The 19,450-nt window shown below is 32.9% G+C and overlaps 5 protein-coding genes across 7 annotated transcripts in view; 4 read left to right on the top strand and 1 right to left on the bottom strand.

The window, feature by feature from the left end:
* The first annotated feature begins 282 nt into the window (after nucleotides 1-282).
* Nucleotides 283-1,944, top strand: LOC102601776 (galactose oxidase-like). Its single transcript, XM_006342170.1, has one exon. The coding sequence runs from the start codon at nucleotides 283-285 to the stop codon at nucleotides 1,942-1,944; it is 1,662 nt and encodes a 553-aa protein (XP_006342232.1).
* Nucleotides 1,945-8,201: 6,257 nt separating this feature from the next.
* Nucleotides 8,202-9,863, top strand: LOC102602111 (galactose oxidase-like). Its single transcript, XM_006342171.1, has one exon. It carries the CDS (start codon nucleotides 8,202-8,204, stop codon nucleotides 9,861-9,863), a length of 1,662 nt encoding a protein of 553 aa, XP_006342233.1.
* Nucleotides 9,864-11,260: 1,397 nt separating this feature from the next.
* On the bottom strand, nucleotides 11,261-13,378 carry LOC102586673 (histone H3.3). The gene is made up of 5 exons (XM_006341952.2): nucleotides 13,309-13,378; nucleotides 13,092-13,174; nucleotides 12,346-12,422; nucleotides 12,152-12,242; nucleotides 11,261-11,635 (listed from the first exon to the last, which is right to left on the bottom strand). Exons 2-5 carry the CDS (start codon nucleotides 13,161-13,163, stop codon nucleotides 11,465-11,467), a joined length of 411 nt encoding a protein of 136 aa, XP_006342014.1. The 5' UTR covers nucleotides 13,164-13,174; nucleotides 13,309-13,378; the 3' UTR covers nucleotides 11,261-11,464.
* Nucleotides 13,379-14,053: 675 nt separating this feature from the next.
* On the top strand, nucleotides 14,054-17,008 carry LOC102587017 (uncharacterized). The gene is made up of 3 exons (XM_006341953.2): nucleotides 14,054-14,279; nucleotides 15,517-15,687; nucleotides 16,726-17,008. Exons 1-3 carry the CDS (start codon nucleotides 14,199-14,201, stop codon nucleotides 16,807-16,809), a joined length of 336 nt encoding a protein of 111 aa, XP_006342015.1. The 5' UTR covers nucleotides 14,054-14,198; the 3' UTR covers nucleotides 16,810-17,008.
* Nucleotides 17,009-18,410: 1,402 nt separating this feature from the next.
* BBR/BPC3 (protein BASIC PENTACYSTEINE6-like) overlaps nucleotides 18,411-19,450 on the top strand; it is a 5,390-nt gene continuing 4,350 nt past the window's right edge. Inside the window, exon 1 of one of the 3 annotated variants that reach the window (XM_006341956.2) lies at nucleotides 18,411-18,559. The gene's annotated coding sequence lies outside the window, so the exon portion shown is untranslated. Of the gene's footprint in view, nucleotides 18,793-19,450 lie in introns of all 3 variants that reach the window. The other 2 variants (XM_015306391.1, XM_006341954.2) reach the window with 2 other exon arrangements.

The raw sequence follows: 19,450 nt of genomic DNA on the forward strand, positions 1-19,450 counted from the left end.
TATTCTTCCAAAAGTCAATTTTGTATTAAGAAGTGTCTTAATTACTTATATCCCCCCACCCCAAACTACCACTTGTGGCAATTATTTATAATGCAAACAAATAATTGCTTAATTATGTGTAGAAATAATACACACATCAATAGTATATAAAGGACATTACCCATAGCCTCTTCTCACAACAACACAAACACCACACATCATAGTATACTCTTCAAAGCTCTCTTTTTCCCCTTTGCATTTTGTCCAATTTATAACAAAACAAACAAAAGAAAAACATATCTAATGGCCATTAAAACAAGTCTTGTTTACAACATTGTTCTTTGGCAGCTGCATTTGCTTCTATTACTATCATGTCATGACTTGAACTTGGCTAATGCTGCAGGTGGCAAATGGGATTTACTTATGCCCAACATTGGCATTTCCGCCATGCACATGCAACTCCTCAACAACGATAGAGTCATCATGTACGATCGTACTGACTTTGGTGCATCCAACATCCCCTTGCCTGATGGCAAATGTCGTAACAATCCTAAAGAACTCGCCTTGAAAGTCGATTGCACTGCCCACTCTGTTGAATACGACGTGTCCACTAATTCAATACGACCTCTCATGGTCCAGACCGACGTGTGGTGCTCCTCGGGCTCTGCCACCTCGGATGGTTCGTTGGTCCAAACTGGTGGATTCAATGATGGTAAACTTATGGTGAGAACTTTTAACCCATGCAACACTTGTGATTGGCAAGAAATGGGAGATGGACTAGTTCAAAGTCGATGGTATTCCACCAATCATATTCTTCCTGACGGAAGCCAAATTATAATAGGAGGCCGTGATGCTTTTAACTACGAGTTTTTTCCCAAAACTGCTTCAACCAACAACGTATTTAGTCTACCTTTCCTTCAACAAACTAATGTTCCTAGAGAGGAAAACAATTTATACCCATTTGTTTTTCTTAACGTCGATGGGAATTTATTCATTTTCACCAACGATCGAGCTATATTGCTCGATTACACAACAAATACGATAGTGAAAACGTACCCACAAATACCCGGTGGTGACCCAAGAAACTATCCAAGTACGGGTTCTGCAGTTCTTCTTCCTTTAAAGAACTTACGTTCACAAACAGTGTTTGTTCAAGCTGAGGTTTTGGTGTGTGGTGGAGCACCAAAAGGCTCATACCTCAGAGCAACAAAAGGGGATTTTGTGGGTGCATTAAATACTTGCGGGCGGATTACAATTACCGACCCGAATCCACAATGGACCATGGAGACCATGCCACTACCTCGAACAATGGGTGATATGGTAATTCTACCAAACGGTAACGTTTTGATTGTTAATGGAGCCGCGACGGGTACAGCTGGATGGCAAATTGCAAGGAACCCGGTTTTGAGTCCGGTGATTTACCGACCCGATAACCCATCTGATTCTAGATTCGAGGTACAAACCCCGAATGCCATACCTAGAATGTACCATTCAACAGCCGTTCTACTCCGAGATGGTCGGGTTCTCGTCGGCGGTAGCAATCCAAATGAGCTTTACAATTTCACTGGAGTAGTTTTTCCAACTGAGTTAAGCTTAGAGGCATTTTCACCATCTTATCTGGATGCGGAATTTGCTAATCTACGACCACAAATCATTTCTCCTGATTCACATCTTAAATTCACGTATGGACAACGTGTTGACATTCGATTTACTGCTTTAGGATTACTAAATCGAGATTCGATCAAAGTGACTATTGTTGCACCGGGTTTTAATACACATTCGAATACGATGAATCAAAGAATGTTGGTACTTCCAAGAGGAATTGTACGACAAGTAGGACGATTTGTGTATGAAGTGAGTTGTGTATTTCCGAATTCGGGTAAATTAGCACCACCCGGTTACTATCTTCTATTTGTGGTTCATCAGGACATCCCAAGTGAGGCAATTTGGGTCAGGGTCAATTAACCATATGCATTTGATTCGATCTACAAATTGTATTTTTCATAATTTTCTTTTACTTCCAACTAAAGTGTATGGGAAGTTTTGTTTTGGTGTTTTTTTTTCTAGTATAGTAATAATGTCATGAGAAGGAAGAAATTGTTTTGGGTTTTGGAGAAGTTGTTGTAATTAATTAGCAAGACAATTGGATTGTGTTTTTATTTTACAAATTTACTAATTTTGTGTTAATTAAAAGAACAATAAAAGATTAGAATCTTGAACGCATAAGCTTTAAATCTTGGTTCGGTCTCGACATATGTTTATCATATAAATTAAAACTTGGAGAAAATGAATAGAATGGAAATGGAGAAGAGCCAAATCCTAACTAATGCATGTTCTGACAATATGAAATCATATAATCAATGACGGATTCAGAATTTTCACTAAGGGATTCGAAAAATAAGAATATTCTAGGGATAGATTCGTGGCCCAAGTTGCACAGTCGAGTACTACTAGGCTATCCCTCTTTTTTATTTAGGTGGTTCAAATTTTATATATATACAGAAATATAGAAAATTTATCCTTTACATATATAATGTAATTTTTTAATGGGGAATTTGAGTGAATCCCTTGGCAACCATACTCCCCGCCTACATAGTTAAAGCTTATAATTAGCTTAGCCTGAAATGTATGTTGATATGGAGAAGTCTTTTTATTAGGTACTTTAAGAATTTATTTTATTAAAAGTAAAACAGAAAGTAAAACAAGCCATTCCATATAAATTAATGCTTTAGTTAAACTTTTGTCAAGTTAAAAAGAAAGAAAATTTAATTATTGGAAAAAGATCTCTATGAAATATAATATTTTCTCTAATGAGATATAAAACTAAGTCATACTATCAAAATATAATTTAACCAATATATTTGGCAATTTTACTGTATTTTTTAGGCAATTAATGGATGCTACTTATATGATCAATGCATGAAACTTAAAAAATTCATCATGTTTCTAACTTTGGTTTTATTATAAGGTTTACTTCAATTTTTTAAGTGTCTTTATAGATATTTTAAGTTCAAACTAATTAGATCATTAAATGGCTAGGTTTGAAAAGTCATTTTCCTAACTTTGAATATATTCTAAAACATAACAATTATGGTTTTAATGATTTAAATCTAATTTTGGAACTAAAGCAAAACGACATGTTATACAAGGATAGATACTCTAAATAACGTGCTCAATTTAGTGAAATCTTATTTCTATTTAAAAATATTTCTACTAGATATAGAATAATTTAATAATTTATGTAACAATTTACTCAATTAAGAAAAAATTCAAAACTAAAATTAAAAAGAACTTATCTAAGATTTAAACACTTTTGATGTTATATTAACATACAATAATTTATATATACCTATTAATATCTTATGAAAGACTACACGAATTAGCTATACTATTAACTAAAGCAAAAAAAAATTGATTATCAAATATAATTGGGAAAAAAGATAAATATACCCCTAAACTATCGTAAATGGTGTACTAATACCCTCTATCATACTTTGCGGTCATTAGTGCCCTTGTCGTCCAAAAAGCAGACCACATTTGCCCTTAGTGACACGTGGTGCAACCCTACAACTCAATCTAGTTTGACCAATTAATTAACCCAAAATGCAAATACCCATCCATCACCTGTTTAACCCACCCGAATGCCGGATACACCTATTACTCAGACTAACTAATCTATCTAGAAAACCTAAAAATTCACCTTTCTTTCAAAATCCTAACATATAATTTTTGCTAGTTATTGGTTATTAAAATGAGGATTATTTTTAGATTTTTAGATAGATTAGGTTTTAAGTATTTATTTTATTAGAAGTCGAACAAGCTATTCCATATAAATTAATGCACTAGTTAAACTTTTATCGGGTTAAAAACGAAGTAAATTATGTTAAAACATCCAAGTTTAATTGTTGGAACCTTGATTGAGTTAACTTGCTATTTTTTATTCCACCTTTTAATTTCTTCCCCCTCCCTTATTTCACAGTTTTTACACCATTTTTTTAAAAAGGAAATTTAATTATTGAGAAAAGATCTCGATGAAATATAACATTTTTTCTAATGAGATATAAAACTAGTTTAATTGTTGGAGCCCTGATTGAGTTGACATGCTATTTTTTATTCCGCCTTCTAATCTCTTCCCCTATTTCACATTTTCTATACCATTTCTTTTCAAAAAAAAAAATTAATTATTGAAAAAAAGATCTCTATGAAATATAATATTTTCTCTAATGAGATATAAAACTAAGTCATACTACCAAAATATAATTTAACCAATATATTTGGCAATTTACTATATTTTTTAGGCAATTAATGGATCCTACTTATATGATCAATGCATAAAACTTAAATAATTTATCATGTTTCTAACTTTGGTTCTATTATAAGGTTTACTTCAATTTTTTAATTGTCTTACGGATATTTTAAATTCAAACTAATTAGATCATTAAATGGTTAGGTTTGAAAGTCATTATTGTAACTTTGAATATATTCTAAAACATTACAATTATGGTATTTGATGATTTAAATCTATTTTTGGAACTAAAACAAAACAAGATGTTATACAAGTAAGGATAAATACTCTAACTAACTTGCTCAATTTAGTGAAATCTTATTTCTATTTAAAAATATTTCTACTAGATATAGAATAATTTAATAATTTATGTAACAATTTACTCAATTAAGAAAAAATTCAAAACTAAAATTAGCAAAAACTTATCTAAGATTTAAACACTTTTGAGTTTTGATGTTATATTGACATACATTAATTTATATATACCTATTAATATAAGACTACACGAATTAGCTATACTATTAACTAAAGAAAAAAATTGATTATCAAATATAATTTATAACAATATATTTTAAAAAGCTATGTGAGTATAAATCAAATAAAAAGTATAAAAATTATTAAATAATTTTTAGATCTCCTTCAAATTTTAGACCTCTGGATGTTCTGAATAAAGTTATCTTAATCGATGTGATAATGGTTCATTTTGATTGTTATCTTAATATATATATGCAATATCTATATTTAAACAATATAATTATCCTAAGATAAATACAAAATACTATAATATTTACACATAAACAAGGGAGAAGTTAACCCTTTGGGGTGGCCCAGTGGTTTGAGCTTGTGATACCAATTTGGGTTCAACAGCCACGTAATACTTCAATCACATGGCAGCTACCACGTCATTGCTGAGCTGGAAGGTCACACACCATTAGCATGATTACTATTTTGGCGGGAAAAGTAGTTAGAATCAGTTCCTATGTTCATTTCTAGTAGTCATTGTATTTTTCTTTGTATTTTCCTTTAATTCTGATTAAGTAGTATTAATAGGAGTGGATAGTACTTGTAAGGCATAATTGGAATGTGATAGCTCAATATAGTTTTCATTTCCCTTCTCATTCTCTCTCAATTTCTCCCCTATTCTTCATCCTTCTCTTAATTCTTCTTCTGTCTTCTTCTTATCTGCATTTCACTCTCTTGATACCTTCATTTTGGTATCAGCTTGGGACTTCCATGTTGGAGGTATCAAGTTCGAAACCCCTTGCCAGCGAAAGCAAGGGTTTGCCTTCTGGGTCGAGCTCGTCGCACCAGGCTTGCCTAGTGCGGGTTACCTCTCCTATGTGGTTTGCGAGCTATTGCATAGGAGCGGGAGTTTACCCTGTGTGCACCCAAAGGTTAGCGGCTGCGGGTTTCCCTTGTCATAAAAAAAAAAAAAAAAAAAAACAAGGGAGAAGTTAAAGCAGAAAAATAAGGACGAAGTTCAACTGCACAAAAATTATTTGAATCAATCAGACAAACGATCCATATAAATTTTTGCACCAATAATAATATGAATAACTTTTTTGAAAGACTCTTTGATTCAAACAAACTACCCATATATATCTTTGCATCAATAATAATATGAATAAACTTTTTTGCACCAATAATAATATGAATAAACTTTTTTGAAAGGCTCTTTACTATCAAAATAATTTTTTTTAGCAAATTCTTACACGTCAAAATGTTTTACCCCTTATTTCGCAGATATTGTTACACGTCAAAAGGTTTTACCTTTTACTTGAGTTTGTTGTTAAACCACGTATTCGAGATAATCAATCAGAATATCATATTTAAGATATACAATTCAACCACAATTTTATTTTGAATTTTGTTGAATATGGTAATTTCACTGCAAAAAAATCTGCTAATTTGCTACCACATATAGTTCTTTTCATTTAAAATACTAAACACAATTTAATTAAAATGAGCATCCAATTTTACCACACATTCAAATAACATGAATAAAAAGATGTTGAGAAGAATTGCACCTGTTTTGTTATTTTCAAGTTTGGAAATTTTTATATAATAAAGTTAAAATGAACATTATTTTCTTATTCTTGGAAAATTTCTAGATAGACAATTACCGATTACTTTTGTAATTTATAATAAATACTGAAGATATTCAAATGTATTACAATAACAAGAAAAAAAATCCCTAATAACATTAGCTACATAATTCGATTTGTCTAATGATTGCACACATATGCAATTCATCAATTTAAGATTAATTTCCACTAAACATTTGTTAGCTTGCTTACAACTTAATTATGGTCCAACTATTATTTTTTAATACTAATACAATGTCTAGTTGTTTACTAACTAACCGTATTAGTCATCGTATTCCAATTGTTTAAGAAATTAAACAAATGATTAGAAGATGTCTATTGCTAAACAACGAACTAAATCTAATGATTAATTATCACAAGCTACAATTATGAGTAAATTAAAAGAGATCTTTGACAGTTGAATACTTATAATAATCCTATTAACTTCTTCTCTAGCAACTATTATTTTCTAAAAAATAATCCCATTAAGGGACATTTGAAATATATATATCCAAAGTATATATACTCCGTTTCAATTTGTTTGTCATACTTTTCTTTTTAGTCTGTTTCAAATACAATGTGTCTTTTCTTTTTTTGGTCACTCTTTAATTTCATCTTTTCACATGACATATTTAAGACCACGAGATTGAAGTACATTTTAGTACATTTACCCATCTTTTAAAAAAAATACATTTACCCATCTTTACTTAAAGATCATATGATTCTTTTTACTTTTTAAAACTTTGTGCTAGTTAAAACATGATAAACAAATTAAAACAGAGGGAACATTATTTTCTTGTAGGCTAATTAATTGAATTATCCTACTGAAAATTAAGAGAATTGTACACAAATCTCATAGTGTTAAGAGCTAATTACATCTTATTTCTACTCTTTTCCAATTAATTACAAATATCCCTTAAATTTGGTGGAATCCGAATACATCCCAAAACGTCTCGATACATCGCATTCTTGCTTCGGATACATCCCTCAACGTTCCGATTAATCGCGTTTCAATTTTGGATATATCACTCAACGTCCCAATACACCGCGTAAAGTGATGTATATGACCGATACATCGCATAAAATGATGTATTCGAGAAAAGGAGAGAGTATGAATTTTTGTAACTTTTTCAAATGGGATTTTAGAGAATATTATAAAATAAGTTGTGTATTTAGTTATTTTTCCGAAAATTCACACCTATGATCCAGAAATTAAGGAATGGACTGGGCTATTGATAAGTTTGGATTGGGCCAATATTTTACACACCTAAGGAGTGGACTGGGCTATTGAATTTCATCGCTAGAATTGGGCTGGGCTGGCTATAACCCATCCCGCTAATTGACAACAAGTTAGTTATAACTAAATTGGGAAACATGTAACCTAAAAAGTGTCACGGTTAAATTGAATTTGAGCAGGTTAAAATGAATCGAATTAATAAATTGGGTTGGTTATTAACTCAATCACAAGAACTTAACATGAAATGAGTTAAACAACAAGTCAAAGCTCAATCCATTCAATTTTAATTATGTTTTAATTACCTTATTTACGCGATATAATTTCCCCGTAAAATTATTCAGCCGGTCTCTTTAACCCCCTTTCGCTTGTCAACACAAATGCCACCTGTCTAGTAAGATTAATGCAAGGACTATGCGTGCTCAACATTACTTGATACCAAAGATTTGTTTCACACAATATATTATTATTACAAATATTACAATATCTCTAACTAATTAATATTCTTTCCCTCCCTAGCTAACAAACAATAATACTGTATTTAATTATAGAATTTTGTCCAACTATTGATAGTATATAAAGGACATCTAGACCTAAATTTATATCTTACATAGAGCCAATGACGACTAGAATAAAAAAATTTCCTTTCTTGATTCTAATTGGTCAGCTACTTCTGCTACTGCCACGTCACCGGAACTCGGCTTATGCCGCCGGCGGTGGTAGGTGGGACCTACTCATGTCCAACATCGGCATTTCCTCCATGCACATGCAACTCCTCAACAACGATAGAGTCGTCATGTACGATCGTACTGACTTTGGCGCATCCAACATCTCCTTACCTAACGGCAAATGTCGTAACAACACTAATGACCTCACATTGAAAGTCGATTGCACTGCTCACTCTGTTGAGTACGACGTGTCCACCAACTCGGTACGTCCCCTCATGGTACAAACCGACGTGTGGTGCTCCTCCGGCTCCGCCACCTCAGACGGTACTTTGGTTCAGACCGGTGGATTCAACGACGGTGAAAATGTTGTAAGAGTTTTAAAACCGTGTAATGGAAATAAAAGTACGTGTGATTGGAAAGAAATAGAAGGTGCGTTAATACAAAGTCGATGGTACGCGACCAATCATGTGTTGCCAGATGGCAGACAAATTATAATAGGAGGCCGTGAGGCTTTTAACTATGAGTTTTATCCTAAAACTCTTTCGACAAATAATATATTCAATCTTACATTTCTTCAACAGACTAATGATCTTAGAGAGGAAAACAATCTTTACCCTTTTGTTTTTCTTAATGTCGATGGAAATTTATTCATTTTCGCGAATAATCGAGCTATACTATTCGATTATACGAGGGATATAATAGTGAAAACGTATCCGCAAATACCAGGTGGTGACCCGAGAAATTATCCAAGTACGGGTTCTGCGGTTCTTCTTCCTTTAAAGAATTTGGAGGCACAAATAATTCAAGCTGAAGTTTTGGTATGTGGTGGAACAAAAAATGGTTCATTCCTTAGGGCACAAAGAGGTAATTTTTTGGGTGCGTTAAATACTTGTGGGCGGATTACAATTACCGACCCGAATCCACAATGGATTATGGAGACAATGCCACTAGCTCGAATAATGGGTGATATGGTAATTTTACCCAATGGAAATGTCTTGATCATTAACGGAGCGACGGCCGGTACTGCTGGATGGGAACTTGGTCGGAATCCCGTTTTGAGTCCGGTGATTTATCGTCCTGATAATCCAGTTAATTCAAGATTTGATGTACAAAATTCGAGTACTATACCAAGAATGTACCATTCAACAACAGTTTTACTTCGAGATGGTAGAGTTCTAGTTAGTGGTAGTAATCCACATGGGCTTTACAACTTCACAGGAGTTCTATACCCGACAGAGTTAAGTTTGGAGGCATTTTCACCATCGTATTTGGATTCAGAATCTGTAAATTTGCGGCCACGGGTCGTTTCACCTTCTTCGAGACGAAAAGTCAAGTATGGTGGTCAGGTGAATATTCGATTTATCATACCTGGCCCGATAAATAGAAATTTGGTCAAGGTGACAATGGTTGCACCAGGATTTAACACACATTCATTTACTATGAATCAAAGAATACTTGAGCTTTCAAGTGGAAACGTAACACAAGTTGGAACATCAACTTTTAAAATCAATTCAATTTTTCCAAATTCGAGTAAATTAGCACCACCTGGTTACTATATGTTATTTGTGGTTCATCAAGATATACCAAGTGAAGGAATTTGGATAAGGATTTAGTAACAAGGTTGGATCACGGTTGGCGTGAGTCATGTGAGTAAGAAGTCACGATTCAAGTTGTCGAAATATTTTTTTATGGTTCGAGTCTTCCCTGGATTCCGCAAATAGCAGGAGCTTAATTAGTAAAAATGATAAAAAGAAATATTATTATTAGGTGTGATGGCTACAATTCTTTTTTTGGAAGGTTACGTTGTTGTAAGCATGATAATAAATTCAATTCTTTTGTATTGACTATTCGAAATATATATATATATTGCAGTCCTATTGCAATAATAACGAAAGGCTTGTGTTGATCAATTTATTTATTTACCTCTGACTAATTAATTAATAAAGATTTTATTATGTTTGTCACAATCTATATGTTGGCATACGATTTTTTTTATAAAGAAAAGTGGTGCTCTCCATTGAATATCTTCTTCAACGCTCTAAAATTGATGGATGCACGTAAAACTTTTTTTTTTTTTTTGGTTTTCCTATTGACTAATTCTTTGCATTTACCTAAATCAAATTTGACCTTGATTAGATCATATTATGGATTCGAAAGAGGGTGACATATGTCACATATAAGATCAATTATTATATACTTTTGACAAAATGTACGTCATTAATTCTATCGAAAATAAATTAGTAAACTCAAACTGAACATTCCATTGAACAATTAAGCAATGTCTTCATGCGCGCTGCGTCATAATAATGAAATATTGAACAAAGAATGATTCAAAAACGATTTTTTTTTTCTTATATCATTTTCCAACGTCTCACTTAATTGCATTATATTAAGCAAAATTTGCATTTCACAACTCAACGTTGTTGGTCCTGTTTATTTATGTATTCATTTATGTTGAATATTTTGACTTGAAATCAAAAAATTAGTGTTTGAAGTTGAAGTTAAAATTGTAGTTAACATTAGCTTCACTTGGAAAAAAGGGGTTTGCAAATGTTGAAGATTTGTATTTTGTGGAGAAAAACAGCTCATTCAATATTTCACTTGCTTCGAGAGGTAAGTAAAGTGAAGGGCGAGGTTTAAACGAAGAAAGACTTGTGAGATCATGATATGAGCAAGTGCTTTTTAGGTTGTGTTAAATGTCTTGGTTTAGTTGTTATATATCGAGAGTTACTCCACGTATTACTAGTGTCACAAATCACAATTTCCCTATGGTGATTACCTATACTCTCCTCATTCCAATAGAAAATTGTACAAACGAGTGGAAAATCTTCACATATGAGACTTCCGCTCTACCAGCATTTGTTCGAGTATATTACATCAACACAGTTTCAAGGGCACACAGATATGGAGCATAAAACAACGACGAAAATCAGTCCAATTCCACAGATAAACAATCAGAAAGGCTCACAAGAAGTAATGGAACTCAACGAAACCACCATATCAGCACAACGGATTAATCAGAATCAGCAATTCATATTAATCAATGTATTGTGTCCCTGTGCTAGCATTTACAGAACACAATAAGGTCCTTTAGATATGCATCCACTGGTCTACATCCAGGCACAAACAAAAAATACTAGTTCGGTACGTGAAGGCTAAAAACATACACGAATAACCAAAAAGAGATTGATCATTAATCAGCATTGTGATCAGCTTAAGCTCGTTCTCCACGAATCCGTCTTGCAAGTTGAATATCCTTGGGCATTATGGTGACTCTCTTAGCATGGATGGCACATAAGTTGGTGTCCTCAAAGAGACCAACTAAATACGCTTCAGCAGCTTCTTGAAGTGCAAGCACAGCATGACTTTGAAACCTCAGATCTGTCTGTTTTATAAACAAAGATAGAAAGAAGTGTTACTATCATCCAAACCAACTATTTTTTCAAGCACACAAAAAGATGCATCCTTCGTTTCATCTTCTGTTAGGGTGTTTCACTTGGCACCGATTAATCCATAACAAAATAGAATAATAAAGCAGCGTGAAAAGAGAGTTAACATCATATATCATATAAAAGTTAAAAGTTGAATACTCTAGCGAATTTATACACTTCAAAGTTGTATAGACAACTAATGGTTTCCAACGATTTTTTAATGAGTAGAATAGTGTCAGACAGTTCGAAACATCCCAAATAGAAACAATGACATATAAATCAGAATGGAGGAAGTAACGAAATGATACTCTAATCATCACAGATTCTACATTTACCACAAAGTCCTGAGCAATTTATGAGTAAAATGATGTCAAAATATTTAGAAACATCCCAAAATAGACAATGTCATATAAGTTGGTGTTGAAGGAGCAACTGACTGATATTCTAAGGATCACAAAGTTTTATATTACCTTGAAATCCTGAGCAATTTCACGGACAAGCCTTTGGAATGGTAACTTCCGGATGAGAAGCTCAGTGCTCTTTTGATATTTTCGGATTTCACTATAAACAATTAAATATACATAGTAATAAATCGCTGAATCAGATTAAGACAAAACATGATTGTTAAAGAACAATGTCAAAACAAGAGAGATTGAAAAAGTACCGGAGAGCAACAGTTCCAGGTCGGTAACGATGAGGCTTCTTCACTCCTCCTGTGGTAGGGGCTGACTTCCTCGCAGCCTACCAAATTAGAAAAAAGAACCCTTATCAGCATAACTATAACAAAAAATTCCTCCTAAATTTGCAAAATCTAATACATACCCACATAAATCTGAATCAGTTAGTTAAAGAGTTTAAAAATCATTATTTGGTTTCCTCCTAGTTTCCATGGGGGCTCGAAGGAGTAAAGCACTATCTAACAACTTGCTTGGATATTTTTTTCCTAATGTATTATATTGTGTTATAAGTCTAAATACAATGTTTGTTTTAATTGTTACCTAAATTTTATTGTACCGTATCATTAAATCCACTGTTACATAACAACGAAAAGCGTCATCTTGTGTAACGACCGATTTGGTGTGATCGCTTCGCTATCTTGTTTATGTTTCTCATTTCATCATTACTTATTATCTAATGATTTCATTTTATCCTTTACCTTACCTACATTGTATTCATCACAACAATACAGTACGAAATACAACACAATACAATATAATACGATACATTATGAAACAATATGTAACAACCATCCAAACAGAGTATTAACAAAGGCTACTTCATACCGGATCAAACACGAGACAGTAAAATATATTCCAACCTTATGAAAGGAAATATTTAAAAACCCAATCATAAATTACAGAAAAAAAAAAGAAGAGGATAACTTTGCAATGAAAGCAAAAAAGAACCAACCTTTGTAGCAAGTTGCTTCCTTGGAGCCTTTCCACCGGTAGATTTACGAGCTGTCTGCTTAGTACGAGCCATTTCTTCTCAATCTGTAAAAAAAAAGAAAACGATTAAGCAAACGGAAAATATATGACAAATCACTCTAAAAATAAGGAAAATACGTCGTCACCGGAATCAATAACCAGAAAAAGGAACGAAGATTGCCGGAGAAGAGAATCATTACCTGAAAAAGTTGCAGAGAGAATTTGAAATTTGAAAGTGGATAAAAGCTGAGGTATTAAGAAAGAGAAATAAGGGATTTATATATATTAGGGATCGGATTTTAATTGGGCCGGATTTGAAAAGGTCTGTCTTAATGGACCCAATAGTCAAACTCTTGCATGTACATCAGCCCATATCATTTTCGTGGAGGTAGAGAGATTGTTTTCGAAAAACCTTCGGTTCAAGTGTAATCTTCGAGGTACAAAGAAATACTCCTTAACATAATATTTTGCGTGATATAAGAAACATCCAAATTAGATGGTTAACCGAACATATATTAGTGAATTAGTCATCATAGCTATAGTTTTAGTTAATTACCACTTGCGACCAACACTCAGTGATAATTACGTGGGCTAGAGTTTCAGGTTTGTATAATTCAAAATTTGTATAACTTTTGTATAATATAATTTATATAATTGTTTAAAGGTCAGATATTTGTGTTTGAATAAATTTATTATTTGGAGTTATACAAATGTACCCGCCGATTATACAAACGGGAGTTTAAACTATAGCTACAGTCTGTAAATATGCAAATTATATCATAATTAAGTTTATTATAATGGCTATTTGCACAAATTTCCCAAATATTAACCGTACATAACTTATTCAATTAATATATTTTATGTTTTACAAAATATAATGTAGAATAAAAATATTTAAAAATAAAATATGCATGACAAATCATAGGAGTAATTTTTAATTTTTTTTATCTTCCGATAAATAATTTCCGAAATTCTGATTTCTGCATAAGTAGTGAATTACTATTTCTTCTTCCTTAAAAATTCAGAAATAGTTTTGAACTATCTGATGATTTGGCAAGAGTTCAAGTGAGATCTACAGTTCAATTCATCAATGGAGGGCTATGTGTGGGCTATCGCCGCTGGACTCAACGCTGCCCTTGCAGCCATCTCTGCCAAATTCTTCACCTCCCAGGTCAAAAACTTTCATTGATTAGCTGTGATTGTTGGAATGAAATTGGTCTAAATAGAGCCGAATTGACGTAGACAATTCATGTGGCTTTAATAGGTGGATCTAGGATTTGAAGTTTATGGGTTTGTGTAACGAGCTCAAGTTTATTACAGTAATAGCTAGGTTCATTGACAAATATTTATAGATATGAACAAAAAAGCTAGTGAGTTCAGCTGAATCCGTAGTCAGACCATTATATATCTGACTTTAGTGGGTTCGAGATTGAGTTGTATGTTGTAGCTGTAGGATCTGAAATTCTGAATTGGGTTCATTTGTAAGATGATGAAATGCCCTAATTGAGTCTGAAATGGGATGAATTGAGCGGAGCCAAGATTGTCATTAAAAAATAATTCTTACCACTGTAATTTTCCACCGGGGTTCGGGCCCTTACTAGCTCCGCCCCTGAATAGTCTAATAGACCGGAAAAGCTGGATTAGTTTTGTGAAAGATTATGGCCTGGATATGATTAATCACCCTTTGCTATCTAAAGTGCTACTTTTGTCTGTCTCTTGCTTTGGACCCAAATGTTGTCATAATCACTGATGTTTGCGTCAGGGTAGGTTATCCACATTACACCCTCTTGGGGTGTGGCCCTTCCCCGGACTGTGTGAATGCAGTATGCTTTATGCACCGGACTTCCCTTTTATGTGTTGTGGTATCTTGAGAAGTCTCTGTTTGATTGCTGCAATATTTCTCATGTTCCACAATAATCAATATAGATAGCTGGAAATATGAGTCTTCGACACATAGATCTTGAAAAATCTGTAGTATTTGCATTGAGCTGAGCATTTAAAGGATTATCAGTCATCAGTGGGATGCCTTATCTTTTTCAAAATTTTACATTTCTTAGTTGGGGAGGAGTGAAGGAGGTTATTGAAATGGAAGAGTTTGAGTGTGGGACTATACTATCTATTTCAGTCTGTTTACATGTCAACTGCAAACTAGATTGATGCTTCTACTGGAGTCATGTCCCTGGATTGATCACGTCATATTTTGAATTGATTCCAAGTATTCTACTTGTGTAGCTTCAGTTCCCTGTCAATGAAGATCCTTGATTGTTTTCGTGGTAAATATTCGGCATAAATCTTTGTCCCCATTGAATGTCTAATGTCTATTATCTATGTAAATTTGCTCAATCATGTCATTAGTACTCATTCTTTGTTTCTGCTTCACTCTAATGTGATCCTTTTCAAATTCACAGCTCATCAAATATGGCTGTGTCATATTATTCAATGTCACAATGTGGGGATGCTATGTCAATAGCCTTAAAGCTCTATCATCTCTACAAGCTACTGTGACTAACTTTGCAACCAACTTTTTATCATCTGGATTGGCTGGATTTTTGCTTTTTCGGGAGCCACTACCAATCCAGGTAATTTGTGAAATTTATGCTACTCTGTTTATGGACTATAGTATGATCCTCCGATCCCACTTTTTGTTCAGTCCTCTCTTACTATTTTCTGGAAATCCTGGTGTTGTTGCGCTGTTACATCTTGGCACCTATCGCCATAACTGGGATTTTTCCCAGATATAGCCGAATCAAATTTTTCTTAGAACATATTACCATTGCTGGATGAAATTGTTCTTTTGTCATAGATTTCATCAACTGATAAAATCAAAAAGGCCAATTCAAATTAATGCTCTTCTCTACATAAAAGGTAATATTTCCATGGTTTATAGACACTCGAAAGAGAGATTTCTTCTCTTTGGAGGAACAAGAGACACTGTGCTGTCCCTCCATTCAGCTATCTTAAGAGTTATACATCAAAAATATGATAGAAGGGGTATGTATCTAGGACCTTTGACTGCGGTGGTAATGACCATACAATACGTTAGATGTGTTTCAACCTTTTTACAATACGCAACTGTTTACACTAAAAATTAATCAGTTTCCGCAACAACAACAACAATATACCTAGTATACTCCCACAAGTGGGGTTTAGAGAGGGTGGTGTGTACTCAGACCTTACTCCTAACTTGTGAAAGTAGAGAGGTTGTTTGTATAGACCCTAGGCTACGAGTAAAACATTTCAAAGCAGGTATTAAAAGGGAATAAAGTAATGAACACGAGTTTTCTAACTATTTTGTCAACATCATTTGTTTTTGTAGAATGTGTTCCTGCATATTTTTAATAATAAGTACCAGTAGAGTTTCTCAAAACGAATGTTAGAGAACTTGTAGCTAGTTAAGATTAGCCTGAAGTTCTAATTAAATCAGAAATGTGTTCCTATATGGTTGATATGGCTATTGGTTTCCCTACATGATAATAAACAATGTTCAAGCATCTATGGTTTTACATCAACTAAAAGGTAGATACGTCCCTGATCCCCATTGGTGTTGATGTTAGATCAACCTGTCCTATACGATGAAACTTATGCCATTGATCTATTAATTGGTATTGCTTTTGCAGTGGTTTGCAGGCGCTTCCCTTATCGTGCTTGGAGTTATCGTTTTGAGCAAGTCAAGCATAGAGAAGAAAACTCATACAAGTTAGATTTGAAGAAGGTGTGAGCCAAATATCAGATGTAGATTTTAATGGCCTTAACATGAACTACTGTTAAATTCATGTCTCAAAATCAGTTTATTTTGCATTATTGTGGCTATGTTGATATAATTGTTGCTCTTGTAATATTGCACTATTGGGACTTGTTCAGTACTTAGGCAACTTTTAAATGATCCACTAGTTTCTTACAGACACAGACTCTCTACCACTCATGGAGGTATGACTAAAGTCTACGACTCTACGTACATATTTTCTTCTGATGTCACTACCGCCTTCTAATTTTGGGTGTGTAAATAGATACGTAACTTTATGTAAAGTTGAACAAGTACACACACATTTTATATGACAAAATACAAATCAATTCGAGTGTATTTTACGTGAATTACCATGTAGTATATATGTGTACTTGTTCAATTTCGCACAAAGTTAAATGTCTACTTGCTCATACTCAAAATTAAAAGACATAAATATCAGCTGAAATTAAGTTAAACGAACATTTTTATTCACTAGGGCTATTACTAGATTGTACGGAATTTATAAAACAAAAAGATTTAAGTTGAAAAATAAGAGAAGTCTCGTTAAATTTCGAAAAATAGAACATCAAAAGTTTTAATGTAGTAGTAAAATCTCACATGTAAATTCATGTTTATTCCTTTTTCTTTTCACAATTTACTAATAAATCTAATAGTCAAAATTGATTAAATGCTCATTTACAGACCAAAAGGAGTTCATTTTGAATAAATTTAAAAGAATTTAACTATTCAAGAGTATATATTTAACGAAAAAATTTAAACCTACTCTTTTGTTTAGGACCATTTTTGTTATTTTCTCTTTTATAACACTACTCACAGGTCAATTAAACTTTCACAAAAAAATAAAAATTTCAAAGTTTAGTTGATTGTCTAGATGAATATCCACAAATTTGATTACCTTAATCTCTTTTCCATTGACCATTTCCCATTTTTGTCATTTTCACTTTTATTACATTGCTCAAAGGTCAATTAAACTTTCACAAAAATTAAAAATTCCAAAGTTTAGTTAATTGACTATATGAATATCTACAATTAGATTACCTTAATCCTTTTTCCAATTGACCATCCCCCATTTTTTCTCACTTTCTCTTTTATTACACGGCTCATGGGTCAATCAAACTTTCACAAAAAATTAAAACTTTTAAAGTTTAATTAAGTGACTATATGAATATCCACAAATTCAATTACCTTAATCCCTTTCCCCATTGACCATCCCTCATTTTTGTTTTGTTTTTTTATTACACGACTCACAGGTCAATCAAACTTTCACAAAAGTTAAAAGATTTCCATAGAATTTGATCACCTTAATCCCTTTTCCCATTTCTCTTTGACTACTATTTTATTTTTTCCTTAAAAAATTAATTCACTTTTCTTATATACAGAAAGTGAGCTGTTATGTCATATTCAGGTGATATTAGTGAAGAAAAATTCTCATTTTAGCAAAAGAAATTAGAAGTATTCCAACCAGTAGCAAGCAGACACATAAAAAGGTAGTCTTTTTGCCTTTATACTTGTTATTAGCACAAGTTTCTATATAAGCTTCCACTCACAGTCATGGCTTTGCAGTCAATTTTTCAGAAAACACTATAGATATATCAAAGTGGATTGATACTGTAATATTTTTTCCAAAGGGTAATAAAGAAACTCAAGAAAGAGAGAGGAAGAAAACAAAAAGATGCTGGTATGGGTGTTGGTATTGGTGTTGACAGGTAAAAGATAAAATTAATGAAAAATACAAAAAAAAAAAAAAAAAAAACACCCCCCCCAAAAAAAAAGAGGAAAAAAGAGTCGATGGGTGATGTCAATGTTGCTCTTTCTTTCAACTACTGTTCTTTCTTCACTGATATTTATCTCTTTCAAGTTAGGGTTTTGAGTTTTGAGTTTTGACCCTCTTTTCTCTCTTGATTTTTCTTTTTTCTCAGATATGTATCAGCTCTGCTATGTAAGCTTTACATGTACTCTTTAGTGGGTGTATCTTCTTTTTTATGTTTTTTTTTTTTAACTTTTTATGTATTTTGTTGGTAAGTTGATGTTTGTTTATAGCTAATTCAGTTGTGGTTGAATGAAATTCTGAATCTTGTAGGCTGTGATGTGTGTTTCAGCTTGTTTATGAGTTGGTTTGAGCTTGAATTTTGGTTATGAATTGTTTTTTTTTTACTTGTTTTGGGGTTAATTGGTTTCTCAGAATCTTGATTTAGCTGATTGTTTAATTGCTGCTGAAGTTCATTTTCCTGTTTGTATGATTGATCTTCAAGATTTCATTTTTAAGGTGCCCATTTCTGGATTTGCTTATTTTTTGCTTATAAAGATTGATTCTTTCTATGTAGAAAGACTTGTTTTTTTTGTTAGAACTTTCTTTTTTTTATGCTTTAGTTTAGATTAAGTCAAGGCATTGTTTAATGAAACTCTCATTAGCCTTAAAACCTTTCCATTTTTAACAACACTGTATGTCGTTGAGCCGATACAGTGAACACTTTATAGCTGGAAGAAAGTGCTAGTAGAGTGTATGTTGTTAACAGATAATCATAAAGCTCTGGTTTTTATTCTTTTTGGCTGTTGGGGGTTTGGGGGGGGGGGGGGGGTTTTATGAGCTACTTTTT

Source organism: Solanum tuberosum, unplaced genomic scaffold (genome assembly GCF_000226075.1).
Source record: "Solanum tuberosum cultivar DM 1-3 516 R44 unplaced genomic scaffold, SolTub_3.0 scf00032, whole genome shotgun sequence".
NCBI lineage: Eukaryota > Viridiplantae > Streptophyta > Magnoliopsida > Solanales > Solanaceae > Solanum > Solanum tuberosum.